At 38.2% G+C, this 17,172-nt stretch overlaps 1 protein-coding gene across 1 annotated transcript; it reads left to right on the top strand.

Moving 5' to 3' along the window:
- The first annotated feature begins 45 nt into the window (after positions 1-45).
- Positions 46-15,569, top strand: snx5 (sorting nexin 5). Its single transcript, XM_061910550.1, has 13 exons — positions 46-420; positions 2,654-2,758; positions 2,854-2,964; positions 3,049-3,170; positions 3,309-3,432; positions 3,710-3,805; positions 3,894-3,999; positions 4,086-4,161; positions 5,694-5,733; positions 9,054-9,140; positions 9,359-9,518; positions 13,913-13,998; positions 14,632-15,569. Exons 1-13 carry the CDS (start codon positions 385-387, stop codon positions 14,680-14,682), a joined length of 1,200 nt encoding a protein of 399 aa, XP_061766534.1. The 5' UTR covers positions 46-384; the 3' UTR covers positions 14,683-15,569.
- Positions 15,570-17,172: the final 1,603 nt, after the last annotated feature.

Raw genomic sequence — 17,172 nt, 5'->3', positions numbered from 1 at the left:
GAAACTACATTACCCACAATGCCAGATACGTCGTTAAAATACATCCCTTAGCGTATTAAATTAGGGCGGATGTTCCAATTTTTTTTATCGACCTCTTGTTATTTCCATCACTTTGTTATAACTTAATGGCAGCAGTAATGGCTGTTGTTTTAAAGTTAGATTTAGTCACGTGTCCGCCTGTATATTGATTGTTGAATTGGCTTTTTGCCCATTTTTTTACTGCAAGATCAAAAATCCCAAAAGTCGTCAGTTAACAAACGGGAAGAACATTGACAGCTCGTCAAAAAGCCGCCAGCCAGCCGCTCGCTGCAAACTGACTACACACATACACACACACGCTTCCTGCCCTGTAAACACTTCTCTTCACTCGACTTATTCACAACCATGACAGCCACTTTAGACCCCAGCGACACGGAGAAGGTAAGTCAAGCAGAAAATGCAGGTAACTGTGGAATAATATAGCGAGCTAAAATAAGTTTGCCAAACGGTTGACATCTAGCTAACGCCACTTCATCACATTAGCCCGCGGCTATCAGCTAGCATCGTCTCGTTTACGAAAATAATTACAAGTGTCATATGTCAGGCACAAATAATTAAATTAAAAACGTCTTCGTTATCAGTAACGTTGCATACACACGGACTTAACGTGTTTTCATATAGTTGTACTTCAATGGGTTAAATGGGGAATTTCACTTATATTGCGTGTTCAAAGAATGCTGACGCACGCATTTTAAAAAGTTGTTTTTGGTAGTCTGGAATCCAACACAGGAACAATATATAACATCTGACACAATTATTCTTACCTGTAATATATTTTGCTGTAGTTTTTATTGTGGTTGGAGACTTACTGAAGATCAACAATATACGGTATACCATGAATTGTTTACCATGAATTGATTAACGTGGACCCCGACTTAAACAAGTTGAACTTAAACAAGTTGAAAAACGTATTTGGGTGTTACCATTTAGTGGTCAATTGTACGGAATATGTACTGAACTGTGCAATCTACTAATAAAAGTATCAATCAATCAAAAAAAAGTATGTTGTAGGCACAATACCAATTTGAGCAAATTTGCAAAATGCGCAACCGCATTTTGCTAATTTGTAAAATGCGCAATCTTTTTGCAAATTGCTTCCAGCTATTTATTTGAATAATGTGTGGTGCACATTTTGCAAATCAATGGGCGCATATACATGTTTTTGGTGTCAATATAACTTATTAAATACTTTTGTAAATCTATTTATTTGTAGTCGGGACAATATAACTGAGTATTGCCCTCAAATCAGTCCAACCCTAACCCTAACCACTATACAGTGTACATCCACGACTAAACTACTACCACAACTTGGTTTACTATTTATAAAATATAATAATGTATGGTCACTGACTAAACCATCCACAAAATCTCGTCTTAAATCTCATCTTGCGATATGCAAATTGCTTGCGCACAATTGAAATGACGTATAATTTGCCAAGTGGTCGAGATTGGTGAAATGCTTACAACATATCTAACATCTGCCACAGATGAATTGATTAACGTGGACCCCCGACTTAAACAAGTTGAAAAACCTATTCAGGTGCTTGTATAATGCACAATTTGTATAATGCACAATCTTTTTGGCAATTTTGGAAATTGCTTCCAGCTATATATTGATTATGTTGGAAGTTCTGGCTACTAACCCTAACCCTAACCCTTGTTGCCATCTACGCAGTATTGGGAGACTGTTTTGCTGTTTTTCTTCTGTTCGATGTCGCTTTCTGTGCAGAATTCCGCAAATTCTTCTTCAGCCGTCCTCAAACCATCCATTTGCACGGTCGCGCCATTTTCAAACAAAATTTCGTCTTGCGATATGCAAATTGCTTGCGCACAATGGAAATGATGTATAATTTGCAAAGTGCGCGAGATTGGTGAAATGCTTACAACACCATTTAGGGGTACGGAATTTTTTACTGTGCCTTGCAATCTACTAATAGAAGTTTCAATCAATCCATCAAGTCACTCCTAACTAATAGATTTTGCTGTAGTTTATTGTGGTTGGAGACTTACTGAAGATCAACAGTATATAACATCTGCCACAGATGAATTGATTAACATGGACCCCAACTTAAACAAGTTGATAAACTTATTCGGGTGCTACCATTTAGTGGTCAATTGTATGGAATTTTTACCGCACCGTGCAATCTACTAATAAAAGTTTCAATCAATAAATCAAGTCACTCTTAACTCTAATAGATTTTGATGTTGTTTATTGTGGTTGGAGACTTACTGAAGAGGAACAATATATAACATCAAGCACAGTCACTCCTAACTCTAATAGGGGTTGCTGTAGTTTATTGTGAACAAGACTGAGGTGGTTCAGACATTTGGTCAGGATGGCACCCGAACGCCTCCCTAGGGCACGTCCGATCGGTAGGAGGCCACAGGGAAGACCCAGGACTATGTCTCCCGGCTGGCTTGGGAACACCTCGGGATCCCCCGGGAGGAGCTGAATGAAGTGGCTGGGGAGAGGGAAGTCTGGGCTTCTCTGCCTAGGCTGCTGCCCCGTGACCCAACCTCGGATAAGCGGAAGGAAATGGATGGATGGATGGATGTAGTTTATTGTGGTTAGAGACTTACTGAAGGGTTACATTAGTTTGTTGTTTCTCCATAGATGCGCTCTGTGTCTGTGGACCTGAGTAATGATGTATCGCTGCTCATTGATATTCCTGATGCACTTTGTGAGAGGGACAAAGTCAAGTTTACAGTCCACACAAAGGTAAATACTGTATATTGTCACACCTACTAATCTCCTGAAAGCCACAACACTCTTGCACAAATAATTAAAGCCTTTCCAACAAATTCTGTTTCCAGACCACACTTACCACTTTCCAGGAGCCAGAGTTCTCTGTTCCTAGGCTGCATGAAGATTTCATCTGGCTCCATGACACTCTGGTTGAGACGGAAGACTATGCTGGCCTAATAGTGAGTAACACAGTGCTTGCTCTTCTGCGCTTATGGAATGAGGGGAAAAAAATCTGTTACCTTGCTCATGTTTATCCTTTCTAGATTCCCCCAGCACCGCCAAAGCCTGACTTTGAAAGTCCAAGAGAGAAGATGCACAAACTCGGAGAAGGTGAAGCCACTTTGACCAAGGAGGAGTACACTAAAATGAAGCAGGAGTTGGAAGCGTGAGTGTCACAGATGCATTATACATTAGCACATTGAGTCACTTAAAATGTATATTTTTAACTATTCAAATAATGTTAGATGCCTGGTGATACGGGATTGCTTTTTAAGCTTATTTATGTTGTATACTTTTTCTTCAGTGAGTACCTGGCTGTGTTCAAGAAAACTGTTCAAGTGCATGAAGTTTTCCTACAGAGGCTATCTTCTCATCCCATTCTAAGCAAAGACAGAAACTTCCAGATTTTTCTTGAGTATGACCAGGATGTGAGTTCTGTATAATGCTGACTTCCTTTCCTGAGTTGTCTGTTGGAAAGAGGGGAAGTATTGTTTTATTTTACAGGACAGTTGTGACACACAGCCTCCATCTTGCTGATATCAGCAGTTATGCTTATCTATGTAATGTTTATTAGTCAGTGATGTGTTTTACTATTCTATACTAAGATTATGTGTGCAATAATTGTATCTGTTTCTTCCTATTATTAATACCCAATTTCACTCACAAAAATAATTGCATTTACACTCCTATGTTTTCTAATCTTAGCTCAGTGTCAGAAGAAAGAATGCCAAGGAGATGTTTGGGGGATTCTTCAAAAACATGGTGAAGTCAGCTGACGAGGTCCTTATCTCAGGAATAAAGGTGTGGCTTTGACACAATCTCCCTAAACTCATACAATCTAATTCAGCCAAAAAATGTCCTAACCATCTGATTGTTCTTTCCCACACAGGAAGTAGATGACTTTTTTGAGCAGGAGAAGACGTTCCTTCTTGACTACTACAGTAAAATTAAAGATTCCACTGCCAAAGCAGAGAAGATGACCCGCACCCACAAAAGTATTTTGAGTGTTTTTTCTTAATTTGTTAAACTGTTGAATGGATGGAGGATAATACATCTTGTGTGCCTCTTTTTATCGTTTCAGATATAGCGGACGATTACATTCAGATCTCGGCCACTCTGAACACGCTTTCTGCTGAAGACAGTACAGCAAATAGGAAGTGAGTACAGTACATAAGTGGTCCTCGTTTTTCCGATCCCATGAATTTTCAATATTTTGACAAACAAAACCAGATAAGATGAAAATTACAAATGTGGCTGTATATCTAGGCAGAGTAAAGGATAATTACGGGAAGCTTCATTGAGAAAGGAAAATGAGGTGGCGACTTGTCCAGGGTGTACCCCGACTTATGCCCGATTGTAGCTGAGATAGGCACCAGCTACCCCAAAGGGATTACGCGGTAGAAAATGGATGGATGGATGGAATGTCATTTGTTGACTTAACTTTTTAACTCTTAACATCCAGTATGTCTCCTAACCGTGAGGCACACTCTTTTGGTGGCAGTGCTGAAAATTAAAGGAAAGGGAAGTGAAAATAGACGTTGTAAAAGTTTAGAAAGTAAATACAGCAATATTTTTAAAAAAAAAATTTTTAATTATTTTTTTCAACATTGGCTGCAAGCCTGGTCAAAGTTGCTCTAATGCCATGTCTTTTAAGGGACCCTATTATGCAAAACTAACTACCTTCATACTTCTGGGAAAAGAGCCATTAGGATTTTGCCTCATTGGTGACGTTTTTGCCATTCGTGACATCAGCAAATTATCCATATACGGTAGAGATTTACCCAAAGTGTAAAGCACCCAATGTAGTCCGCGTAGCGGTCAGTAAACTCCTCCTAATACAATGTAGTGTGTAGTTTGAACTTAATCTGTCACTCGCTATAGAATCGCTAAAAACTACAACAAAAATGACGGGGAGAATATGCTGTCGAAGTGCCATCCATCCATTTTCTGCCGCTTATTCCCGTTCGGGGTAGCGAGAGTTAGCTGTCATTTAATGTATATTCTATCATAACAACATGACTGCAAATTGGTCGTTACTTCTCTTAGACTGCTTTTGTATGTTTGCACGCGCTCCCTGCGCGTACGTGTTGACGAGACAGGGTGAGTGACAGCCGTAAACAACCATAGTTTTATCTGGGCCGGTAAAATGTTTGTATTACCTAAATTTATTAATTGTGAAAAATACAGACAATTGTAATACTAATGGGTGCTGTTAAACTACTAATGATAACATAAACTAGCCAATGTTCTTGTTATAATTTTTGCTGTGAAAAATGTAACTCTGAGCAAGTTGTAAAACAGCCGCCTTTTGAAGTGTTTAAGATGCTATCTGGGAAATTTTGAATTGCTCTGAGTATTTAATGGACAGCAAAAAATAAGCAGCTTAGTGGTCTCATTATTGAGACTTCCTCCTCCAATAAGCTCGTCTCTCCTTGCAATACCTCTCACTGGATTTTATATCTTCATGTCCTCAATGTATTCTGTAGGAAGTGTATGCGACTTAACTGTTGATTTCAAAATAATTCAAAAAAAAATTAAATGGCCATTTAAAACTTTACTTATTATGCAGTCGTAAGATTGGAACTCGTTTGGAGGCCGAAGACCACATGAACTGTGTTTGAACACCAGTGCATGAAAGGTGAATGTGCTAATTGCTTTGAAAATAAATATTAGTTTGGGTTTTTTTCAGGCACATGGAGAAGTTGTCAGATCTCTTTGAGAAGCTAAGAGTGAGTATCTTATTAATGAACTCCATATATACAGTACGTCTATACCACATTGACCGGAATATAAGATGACCAAGAATATTAGAAAACCTTTTTCGAAAGACGTTTTTGTACAAAAAATAAAATATAGACAAAAAAACACAAGAATAATCGTTGATGTTGAAACCATTGTTTCAGTATCAATCAAATAACTGGTGGATTGCTATAAAAAGGATGTAATATTTCTCAATTGATTAACCATTGTTTAATGACTGAGCTTTCTACAAACCCCGTTTCCATATGAGTTGGGAAATTGCGTTAGATGTAAATATAAACGGAATACAATGATTTAAAAATCTTTTTCAGCTCATATTCAATTGAATGTAATACAAAGACAAGATATTGGATGTTCAAACTCATAAACTTTATTTTTTATTTTTTGCAAATAATAATTAACTTAGAATTTCTTGGCTGCAACACATGCCAAGTAGTTTTGAAAGGACATGTTCACCACTGTGTTACATCACCTTTTCTTTTAACACTCAAACGTTTGGGAACTGAGGAAACTAATTGTTGAAGCTTTGAAAGTGGACTTCTTTCACATTCGTGTTTTATGTAGACCTTCAGTCGTTCAACAGTCCAGGGTCTCCGCTGTTGTATTTTACACTTCATAATGCGCCACACATTTTCGATGGGAGACAGGTGTAGACTGCAGGCGGGCCAGGAAAGTACCCGCACTCTTTTTACGAAGCCACGCTGTTGTAACACTTGTCTTGCTGAAATAAGCAGGGGCGTCCATGATAACGTTGCTTGGATGACAACATATGTTGCTCCAAAACCTGGATGGACCTTTCAGCATTAATGGTGCCTTCACAGATATGTGAGTTACCCATGCCTTGGGCACTAATACACCCCCATACCATCACAGATGCTGGCTTTTGAACTTTGCGCCAATAACAATCCGAATGGTTATTTTCCTCTTTGTTCTGGAGGACACCACGTCCTCTATTTCCAAATATAATTGGAAATGTGGACTCGTCAGACCACAGAACACTTTTCCACTTTGCATCAGTCCATCTTAGATGAGCTCGGGCCCAGCGTTTCAGGATATTGTTGATAAATGGGTTTGGCTTTGCATAGTAGAGTTTTAACTTGCACTTTCAGATGTAGCGACCAACTGTAGTTAATGACAGTGGTTTTCTGAAGTGTTCCTGAGCTCATGTAGTGATATTCTTTACACACTGATGTTGGTTTTTAATGCAGTACCGCCTGAGGGATCAAAAGTCCGTAATGTCATCGCTTACGTGCAGTGATTTCTCCAGATTCTCTGAACTTTTTGATGATTTTACGGACCGTAGATGGTAAAATCCCTAAATTCCTTGCAATTGCTCGTTGAGAAATGTTGTTCTATAACTGTTCGACAATTTGCATACAATTTGCTGACCCTTACCCCATCCTTGTTTGTGAATTAATTAACATTTCATGGAAACTGCTTTTATACCCAATCATGGCACCCAACTGTTCCCAACTAGCCTGCACACCTGTGGGATGTTCCATATAAGTGTTTGATGAGCATTCCTCAACTTTATCAGTATTTATTGCCACCTTTCCCAATTTCTTTGTGACGTGTTGCTGGCATCAAATTCTAAAGTTAATGATTATTTGCCCAAAAAAATGTTTATCAGTTTGAACATAGAATATGTTGTCTTTTTTGCATATTCAACTCAATATGGGTTGAAAATGATTTGCAAATCATTGTATTCCGTTTATATTTACATCTAACACAATTTCACAACTCATATGGAAACGGGGTTTGTAGATCACATTTGTCTTAAAGTTATTATCATAACTCGTTCTTCGATTGTTTGATAACTTGTTTCCACCGTGTCTCAGGTTGCATGTCTTCAGTTTTCTAGTGTGTGTGATCAACATTGAAAGGGTTGCTTGGGGGATGGCATCTTGCGGCACGTGTATGTTTGCGTTTGTATACTGTATATACACAGTAAATCCCCGCTATTCGTATGGGTTGTGTTGTAAGACCACCCACGAATAGAGACGCCCATGAATAAAATGTCTATTATTGACACCATAATAAAGCCTGGATTATGCTTCTTTGGGAAGACACCGCTGTACACTGCACCACGCCTCCCTCTCCAAACCCTCCTGCTAACTTGAAGTTGACAGTCTACAATTTCGGAACAACATTTGCAATAAAAGTGACTGTTTTAATAATTAGATTATATTCAGATTCAATAATCCTCCAACTCCTAGTTTTTCTTTAATTGCGGTTTGCTTATGACGAAGGAAGCTGACAAGTGAAATGCAGAGAAGCATAATCCAACCTTAAACCTTGTTATATATTCATCAAACACATGTGAAATTTTAATATCTACAGTATAATAGTATACTGTAGGTTAGCATCCCTAGTGAATGAAAATGGAAGAGGATCAATCAACAGATGGAATTGAAGTCACGGTTTAGCCTTTTGGCAGGTGGTTAGGCTACCACTTCCACCATGCTTCCATCTCTTCCTCCCTGTCATTCTGGTCAGCTGTCTGAGATGGTGTTTCTTGAAGCCACATCTACATAATTAACAGGGCCTGCCTGTTATAATTCTAATTACAATTTAAAATTATCCGAATGCAGCTAGGATAGGCTCCAGCCACTCTTGCAATCCGAGAAGGGCAAGCGGTAGAAAATGGATGGTTGGATATTGATTACATATCATTTGTTCACCTCACTGCAAGTTTTAAGGTTTGTAACCATCTGGCATTTCAAAAACGAAACAAATGGAAAAAAAAAACATAGTAATCCGCAAATTTGCAGGGACACAAATGATAAGTCGGCAATATGCGGGGCGGCATGGCTCAGATGGTTGAGCGTCCGTCATCCTAGTTACCGCCATTGTGTCCTTGGGCAAGAGACTTCACCCATTTTTTCCCTGTGTCGCTCACAAAGTATAGATGTTTGGTGATGGTGGTCGAAGGGACCGTGGGTGCAAATTGGCAGCTACACTTTCGTCAGTCTACTCCAGGGCAACTGCGACTACAAATGTAGCTTACCACCATCAAGGTGTGAATGTGAAGTAAAGAAATGATCAGTTCTCTGTGAAGCGCTCTTAGTGTCTAGAAAAGCGCCATATAAATCTAATCCATTGGTATTATCCAGGCATCAACTATACAGTAGTATCTGTGATTCCAAATACCGTATAAAACTCACTGTCCTTTTTGTAGGCCAACAATGCCATCTTATATTTGGGTTAATGTAGTTTTATTTAGAATGTATGCACTACTTTAAACATGGACTGCAGTGTATTTGTATTTTTTTTCTTTGTTTTCCCACAGAAAGTGGAGGGAAGAGTGGCATCTGATCAGGAACTCAAGCTCACAGAGTTACTTAGATATTACATGAGAGACATTCAGGCAGCAAAGGTAAGTGATGAGTCACACCTTCCATCCACACACAAAGAACATTTAACAAAAAATTTGGTGCATCAAAGCAAACATTTGTTCAATGCTTTCTAAATAAAATGGTTTTAGTTTTTGTTTGTATATGTTATTGCCTCTGTTGCACACACATTTTGGATAAAGGATGACACATTTTGCCTCTTGTTGTATTTTTTCTATTCATTCTTACAAACACATTTTAGGATCTTCTCTACCGTCGAGCCCGGGCATTAGTTGACTATGAGAACTCCAACAAAGCGCTGGACAAGGCTCGGCTGAAGAGTAAGGACATTCTTCAGGCGGAGGAACACCAGAAGCAGTGTCTACAGAAATTTGACAAGCTCTCAGAGTCTGGGAAGAAAGGTTGGTTTGGCATTCATGTGGAATCAACTTTTATCATTGCCTCTGCAGTGTAATCTCTTGTGTATGTTCACTGTCAGACATATATACACATTTTGAATATAAAAGTAAGGTCCATAAAAATAATGGTATCCTCGTTATTCTAGGATTAAATATTGCCAAAAATATGTCTCTGTTATCATGCAGCCAAACATTGCAGAATATATTAGTCGGTTTCCCCAGTTATCGTTGTGCATACACAAGTGCCCAAAAAAAGAATACCACGGATTGGTGACTCTGAAAAATTGATAGTGGTTCTTTTCAAATTTAGGCCATGTCCCCACAAACACGGATACTTGCTAAACACATACTTATCACTGCGTTTAGGCCACTTGTCCACAGAAATGCATACTTTTGTCCTTAAAAACACAGACTTTTGCAAACGCTGGCCAAAGTGTTGAATTCCAAAACTCTCTGCTCAGCGTATACGTGTGAACTGCTCAAACGGAGACTTATACTCCTCTGATGATGTCACGGTTGTGCGCTGTCATTTCCAAAGCTCAACAACGCTGCCTTTAAACACACTATAAGAGGACTTACTGTACGTTTGAGCATAAACATTAACCTGACTCTCGCCAGACCTTTTTAGTTTGCTGAACTCAACACAAGGGTCTGGACTCAAAGGCATTGCAAACTCCTTCCAGATAGCAAAAAATAATGAACCAATCAGGATCGACGGGCGGCATTTCATAGATGTGATGTAGCACCAAAGCGACTGTTTGATTCAAACAACAATGGCGACCCACAGCCTTCGATGCATCGTGTGCTGACATTGATTCTGCTATTGCAGCTGTTTTGTCGAATCTATGAAATATTAATTCTTTAAAAGATGAACAGAGAACGGTTTTGAAGGCATTTATTGGTGGCAAGGATGTTTTGGCTCTTCTTTCGACCGGGTTTGGATTTCCCGGCATCGCTCTCATCAGTGTCATGGGTTGATTTCGATGTGGGTGGTTGAAGTAGCACGTCATTCAAGATAAAAGACCAGTGGTTTATACAATCACATACAATGATTTTTTTACAAGGCCCCGCCTTGTGAAATACATCTCTTTTTGAGAACTCCCAGATCAATCATGAATTGATTAACGTGGACCCCGACTTAAACAAGTTGAAAAACGTATTCGGGTGTTACCATTTAGTGGTCAATTGTACGGAATATGTACTGTACTGTGCAATCTACTAATAAAAGTTTCAATCAACCAATCGAAGCTCAGCGAACTATGGGGATCTGGCGAGAGTCAGGTTGCATAAACGTGCTTCTATTTTCACTCTACATGGATGAAAAAGATGCATCAAAATGGGCGAGAAATGACAGTCCGCTGTTTTGAATACGATTGCTGTCGGACCTCCAGCTAATGGGACAACTTTGACAAGCAAGACTTTTTGCTTTGTGTCACAAAAAAGTTGCGACATTATCATGTTTTAACCCTTGTTGAACGACAGATCATGAAGTTAACTTACGTGTGCTGGTTTCTTTTGTGTAGATGACACGGAATCGACCGTGCATGCGCATATGATGTGCCCGATCGGCCAAAAAATTATGTACCCTTCCTCCTTGTTAATGTTAAGACAATGTACACTTCATTTTACATTCATCTCTATATTAATCATTAAATGCATTACAATTCCTTGAGCGTTTTGCGGCGGCACACGCATGTACGGGTGCTTTAGGCACTGAAACATTGAAAAAGGTTTCTTTGGCTGATTACTGCGTGCTGATTTTAGAAATAATGTACACTTCAATGCACATGTAATATCTCACCATATTGCTGATATATTAATGTAGCATTTTGGGTTTCCGCAGCACATGCGTGCACATGCGCTTTAAACACTAAAAAAGATTTATAATGTTCCCAAGGCTCTCTAATTACATGCTGGTTTTAATGAAAATAAAATATTTTTCATCTCAGTATGTTAATAATGATTGAATTAATTAAATACATATTACAAAACTATTGTATTACTCATTCACGGATGTCATTTTACTATAAAAAAAAAAGGTCAGTAAATGAATGTATATATTTGTAAACGCTCTGACGTGGGGAAGGGGTAGGATTAAATAAGCTTTGCTTCTTCCTACTCCTTTTCGGATATGATGTAATGTGAAATTATATGAAATTTTCTGATGTATTATGCTGTAAGTATGTTCATGTTCGAAATAAACTAAGAAGGAAAGAAAGAGAAAGATAAATTATGTGTCATTTTACGTCTAGTATATTAAAATGGTGTGGTGTAATACGAACCAAGTCAGCTGAGGCTGATTTTCCAGGTTTCTGATTGGACAAATGTGAATGACAGCAGGTGTATGCATTCGTGTGTAGACATACAGTTTTTGAAACTACACTTGTGTAGATGGAGATCGTTTTAACCCCAAATATGCGTTTTTGAAACTCTGTGTTCGTGTGGACATGGTCTTAGACACAACAGAGAGACACATTGCAGAAATTGAGCCAAGCCAGTGTGTGTAATGATTTTACCTAAAGTAACGTTTAAGTGAGAAAGTATACAGTTCTAACCATCCACTCTTAAAAAGTTGAATTTGTAAAGGACTAGAGTAAAATATCTTATATGTAGATTTGTCCTCCACCTCCACTCATTGTTGTTCACCAACAAGAAGTGAAGTGAATTGCATTTATGTCGCTTTTCCCTAGGGACTCAACGCGCTTTACATTGAGAAATCCATTATCTACTTTCATGCTGAATTTACAGAGTCCGCAATTACGATAAAAATGATGTTACATAATTATTCATCCATTTTTGTCTTTTATAATTATTTCTTATTATTATGTGTTGTGCTTATTTTTTGGGGTGTATGAACTGGAATAATTGGATTGTTACCATTATGTGTAGTGACTGTTTCTAATGGGAATAATAGACTCGTTTGGACATTTGGGAACTGATTACTGACGAAAACCTAGGTACCACCTTAGAAGAAAAACGTAGTGCATTCAACTACCACTACGTTAATAAAAGGATACTGTTAAAGGGAATGTTTGCAACTTACTCACAGTTACCATATATTTTTCAAACCAAAAATATGACAAGAACACCATTGGCTATCCTATGATACAATTAGTGGTTTAACAGAACACATTTGTTTCAAAACTATATTTTTCACAACTACATAGTTTATTTATTAAACAATCTGTCTCATGACGAACATATTCATTTATTGTCGTGTTGGTTGGCTTGTCGGGTGTGGACCTGGGATGCCCTTGCGCCCTGCCACGCCGCCCCTCGCGGAGGGAGTATGTTTGGAAAGCTGAAACTTAAAGGAATTGACGGAAGGGCACCACCAGGACTGGAGCCTGCGGCTTAATTTTATTCAACACGGGGAACCTTACCTGGCCCGGACAGGGAAAGAATTGACAATCTACAAGGTTAATATAGGTTGCTTCTCTTTCTTTCCCTCCATTTTTCTGCATTCTTTTGTATCTCTAGTTATTGTTACGTATATATATTGTTGCATTTGAACAACTGTATTGTTGATAATAAAGGTGAATTATTGGTATTGTTCATTATCAATAGCGCTATTTATATTGGTATTTGTATTGCTGTAGTGTAATAATGCTCATTGTCATTTCTGTATTATTTATTTCGCTAACTGCTTCTTTGCTATCACTTTTACCATCATATTTGTACATATCATATTTGCTGATGTTGCTCTATTGTTGTGGTTTTTGTTGTTGTTGTTGTTTTGGTCTCTTTATCTTATCCCCCTCTTGTCCCCACAATTTCCCCCTCTGTCTTCTTTTTTTTCTCTTTCCATCCCTTCCTGCTCTGGCCCGGCTGCACCAAATCATAATATAAATACATTTAATAAAGTAAAATACAAATAAGGCAACAAGAGAAGTATCCAACAATTCTCTTTTGTAAAGTAAATCTGAACAGCCGATATGGGCATCTACAAATACAACTATATGATTTGCCTGAGAAGCCGGACAGGGCAAAAAAACAAAACACTGTCAACATGTATGCGCAGGCAGCGTGTTCACACATACAAAAGCAGTCCTGTTGTTATGACAGAAAATACATTCAATGACAGCTACACTAACTATCCAAACACCCAATTCTAAGCCGCGTACAAATACAGTATTATGTACCGGTACATACAAGTCATTACGTCCAGAAGCCAATTCATAAGAGGTCCGGATATAACACTTAAAAACCATTAGAAATTTAGCACTCACTAGGCAACTGTGGAAAGGGTGAAAACTGACATTTGCAATTAATTTGTCTCTTGACATGTCAATCATATCTAAGCAATATTATTTTTGTCGGGGAATATGTTACATGTATTAGCTTTTTCTGAATGAAAAATATATGCATTATACAAACTTCATTGTGTTCTCTTGCAGAGCTCACTAGTTTCAAGGGCAGGCGAGTTATGGCATTCAGAAAGAATCTCATAGAAATGGCCGAACTGGAGATTAAACATGCCAAGGTGAGTAGTCTAATCTTTCTCTAAAAAGTTTATTTGTAACCAATTTTTTATATTCACTTATTAGCATAATACTACAGTATAACGACATATAGAATGACTTTTAAGATTTCTACACACTATTGTTATAGATTTAGAGATTTTTACTAAAGCAGGTAATCATTCAAAGACGTAAACTCGAGTGGGAACATTTAATGAGGCGGTTTATACATGATGTAAATATATATGTTAATTTTTTTAACGGGCACATTTATAATAACATTTTAATCATTTCAAATATTTATTTAGAAGTTAGAATTATTTTTTTTTTTTAAATCCATCCATCGCCATGTGTTTCATAAAGATTGTAAACGGTAGGCACAATCCCCCCCAAAAAGTGCAGTTCCCTTTTTAAAAAAATCCTCTAGGCCATAGCCTTTAGAATAGTTGACGTTGATAAGTGTAAAACACAACATAGGAGGCAATTTCTGGGGTGATGGGTCACATGACAAACATGTCTTTAGGTATCGGTAGTAATGCAACCGTGGCATTCAGTCATTTTGTTGAATAATTGAATGACTGTATTCTCACCATGAATGTTTTGCCAGACAATTAAGAAGAAATAAATGAATGCATTTTTTCCTCTCTCTTTTGCAGAACAATGTGACACTATTGCAGGGATGTATCGAGATGCTTAAGAGCAACTGACATCAAATGACAGTATTATTGTCCCAACTGCCATGTGACCAGTTATGGCCAATGAAATCCTGGCGTCTCTGAGGCCTCACACAGACATGAATTCAACCCGCAACTTGGCTTCCACTTGCCTCTCTGGTGCCTGATGGCCTGTTACACTTTTTTAACACATCTTTACTTACCCAATCCATGTTCTTTGAGCCGCAGTACATGCTCTTCATACCCAACCCAATATTATTACAGTCATTTTTTGTGTTTTTTTTTTTCTTGTAACGTCTCAATTTAATACTGTTGTCACAAGTTGCTTCTCAGAGCACCATTAATACATGATTTATCTCCCTTGAAAGTGGAGTGTGACATCTATGAGATTGGGTCATTTTCATCAAAATAGTTTGAAATTAAGATCTCCTAATGCATTCCAAGCAATCTTATACCATGGTTTAGCGCACGACATCATTAATACATTTACACATGCATTTTGAAAATGCAATCCTTTACAAATTTTGTTTGCACAGCAGTCATACTACCTCTTAAGATACAGGGGTTATATCACCTGCGACAACTCTCCACTGACTGCCCTTTTTGTCCCTCCATTTACAATTGATACTTTTTTCCCTGACTTTGCGCTATATCTTCTAAAACCTTGACGGGGTCCCATGTAGTAGGCCCATTATATTTTCCAAGGCATCAGAACATTTACAAAAATTACACAAGGACGACCAAAAGATTTCACAATCATCACAAAGCACATGGGTGTGTTAATACATTATAGATTTCGAAAAGAATGTATTTGTAATTGATTCCAGCAGTGTGGATTCTTTTATGCAATGTTTTTCTAACTCAATATTAGCATTTATAAATTTGTAACAATATTGAATAAATCCTATACTTTCCCAAAATGAGTCTGTTGTAATTTTGTGGGACAATTTGATACATTTCAATTACTGTAATACCTTTGGCTTTATAATACAAACTTAGCACCTCTATTTTGCTCTTTGGGGGTATTACGGTTTCTTTAAAAAAAAAAAAAAAAACCTCCACTAAAGTTATTTTAAATAGAATATCTGCAGTCTTCCTCCTCTGCCTTCTATTTAGCAATTGGTCAAGGGTCAGCTCCAGCCTCAAACACTGCCCCTGCTCAGAGCTGCTGTCAGACATGCCTACTCAACCGATTACATCAGCAAACTGTAATTAAGAATTTGACATAATTGGTTGAATATTGGCAAAGTCAAACGACTTTGCTACGAAATAGCTGTTGGTTAAGTGGCCAGGGGGTAGATCTTTAGTTCCCTGGAAAATGTAGTTTAGAAACAGAATAGTTACATTGAAAAAAAACAGTATCTGGCTGCCATTTTGAAGACAATACTAAACAGTGATGGCCAATTACATCAAAACTCCTGGCAAGCTGTCACACATGGTTTACGGAAAGAAATTTAAAAGAACTGGTGACAATCTCATGGAATTTCTCATACCTGACCATTGCATCAGTGACCACAAATTTGAACTGGGGATAACATGTAGAACAAGAGTGCAACAGTTTAAAAATATACCTGAGTTTGAAATGTTGGCAATGTGGCTTATCTTACAGTTGTGATCAAAATTATTCAACCCCCACACAATTTTGGTGTTTTAGCAAGTTGGACATTTATTCCGTATTTTGTTTATAGTCATATCAAATAAAGATGTGTCAAATAGACAAATGCAACTTAAATTGTAACACTGTATTTTACAAAATACCAAAAAAGGACATTTTTCTTAATATCTCATTGACAAAATGATTCAACCCCCTAGTTACATGCATCTTTAGTACTTAGTAAAACACCCGTTGGCAGTAATTCCATCCTTCAAACGTGATACATAACCGGACACAAGCTTCTTGCAACCATCTACAGGTATTTTAGCCCATTCCTCTTGGGCAAAGGCCTCCAGTTCATTCATATTCTTGGGCTTGCGTGCTGCAACTGCCTTCTTCAAGTCCCACCACAGGTTTTCTATAGGATTTAGGTCTGGCGACTGTGAAGGACACTCCAGAGTCTTCCAGCCCTTCTTCTGCAACCACTCTGATGTTGATTTGGAGGAATGCTTGGGATCGTTGTCCTGTTGGAAGGTCCAACGTCTCCCAAGCCCCAGCTTCGTCACTGACTTCATGACATTTGCAGCCTTATATATCCTGGTAGGAAATAGAATTCATAATGCCTTGAACACGCTGGAGATTCCTGGTACCTGAGGCAGAGAAAAAGCCCCAGAGCATGATAACAGTAGACAAAGTGTTCCTCTCTTTGTAAGCTTCATTTTTTTTCTCCTCCAGACATAACGTTGATTCATAGACCCAAAGAGTTCCACTTTTGTCTCATCACTCCATAGAAAAGTTTCCCAAAACCTTTGGGGGTTTTCCAGATGATTTTTGGCATACTGGAGTCTATTTTTTCCTGTGCCTGGTAGTCAGAAGTGGGGTGCACCTGGGAGTTCTGGCCTTCATCTCGTAGTGCGCGCCTTATTGTC

Source organism: Nerophis ophidion, linkage group LG09 (assembly GCF_033978795.1).
Source record: "Nerophis ophidion isolate RoL-2023_Sa linkage group LG09, RoL_Noph_v1.0, whole genome shotgun sequence".
Lineage (NCBI taxonomy): Eukaryota > Metazoa > Chordata > Actinopteri > Syngnathiformes > Syngnathidae > Nerophis > Nerophis ophidion.
The sequence above is the reverse complement of the archived record's forward strand: the minus strand, read 5'-3'. Positions and strand labels throughout refer to the sequence as shown.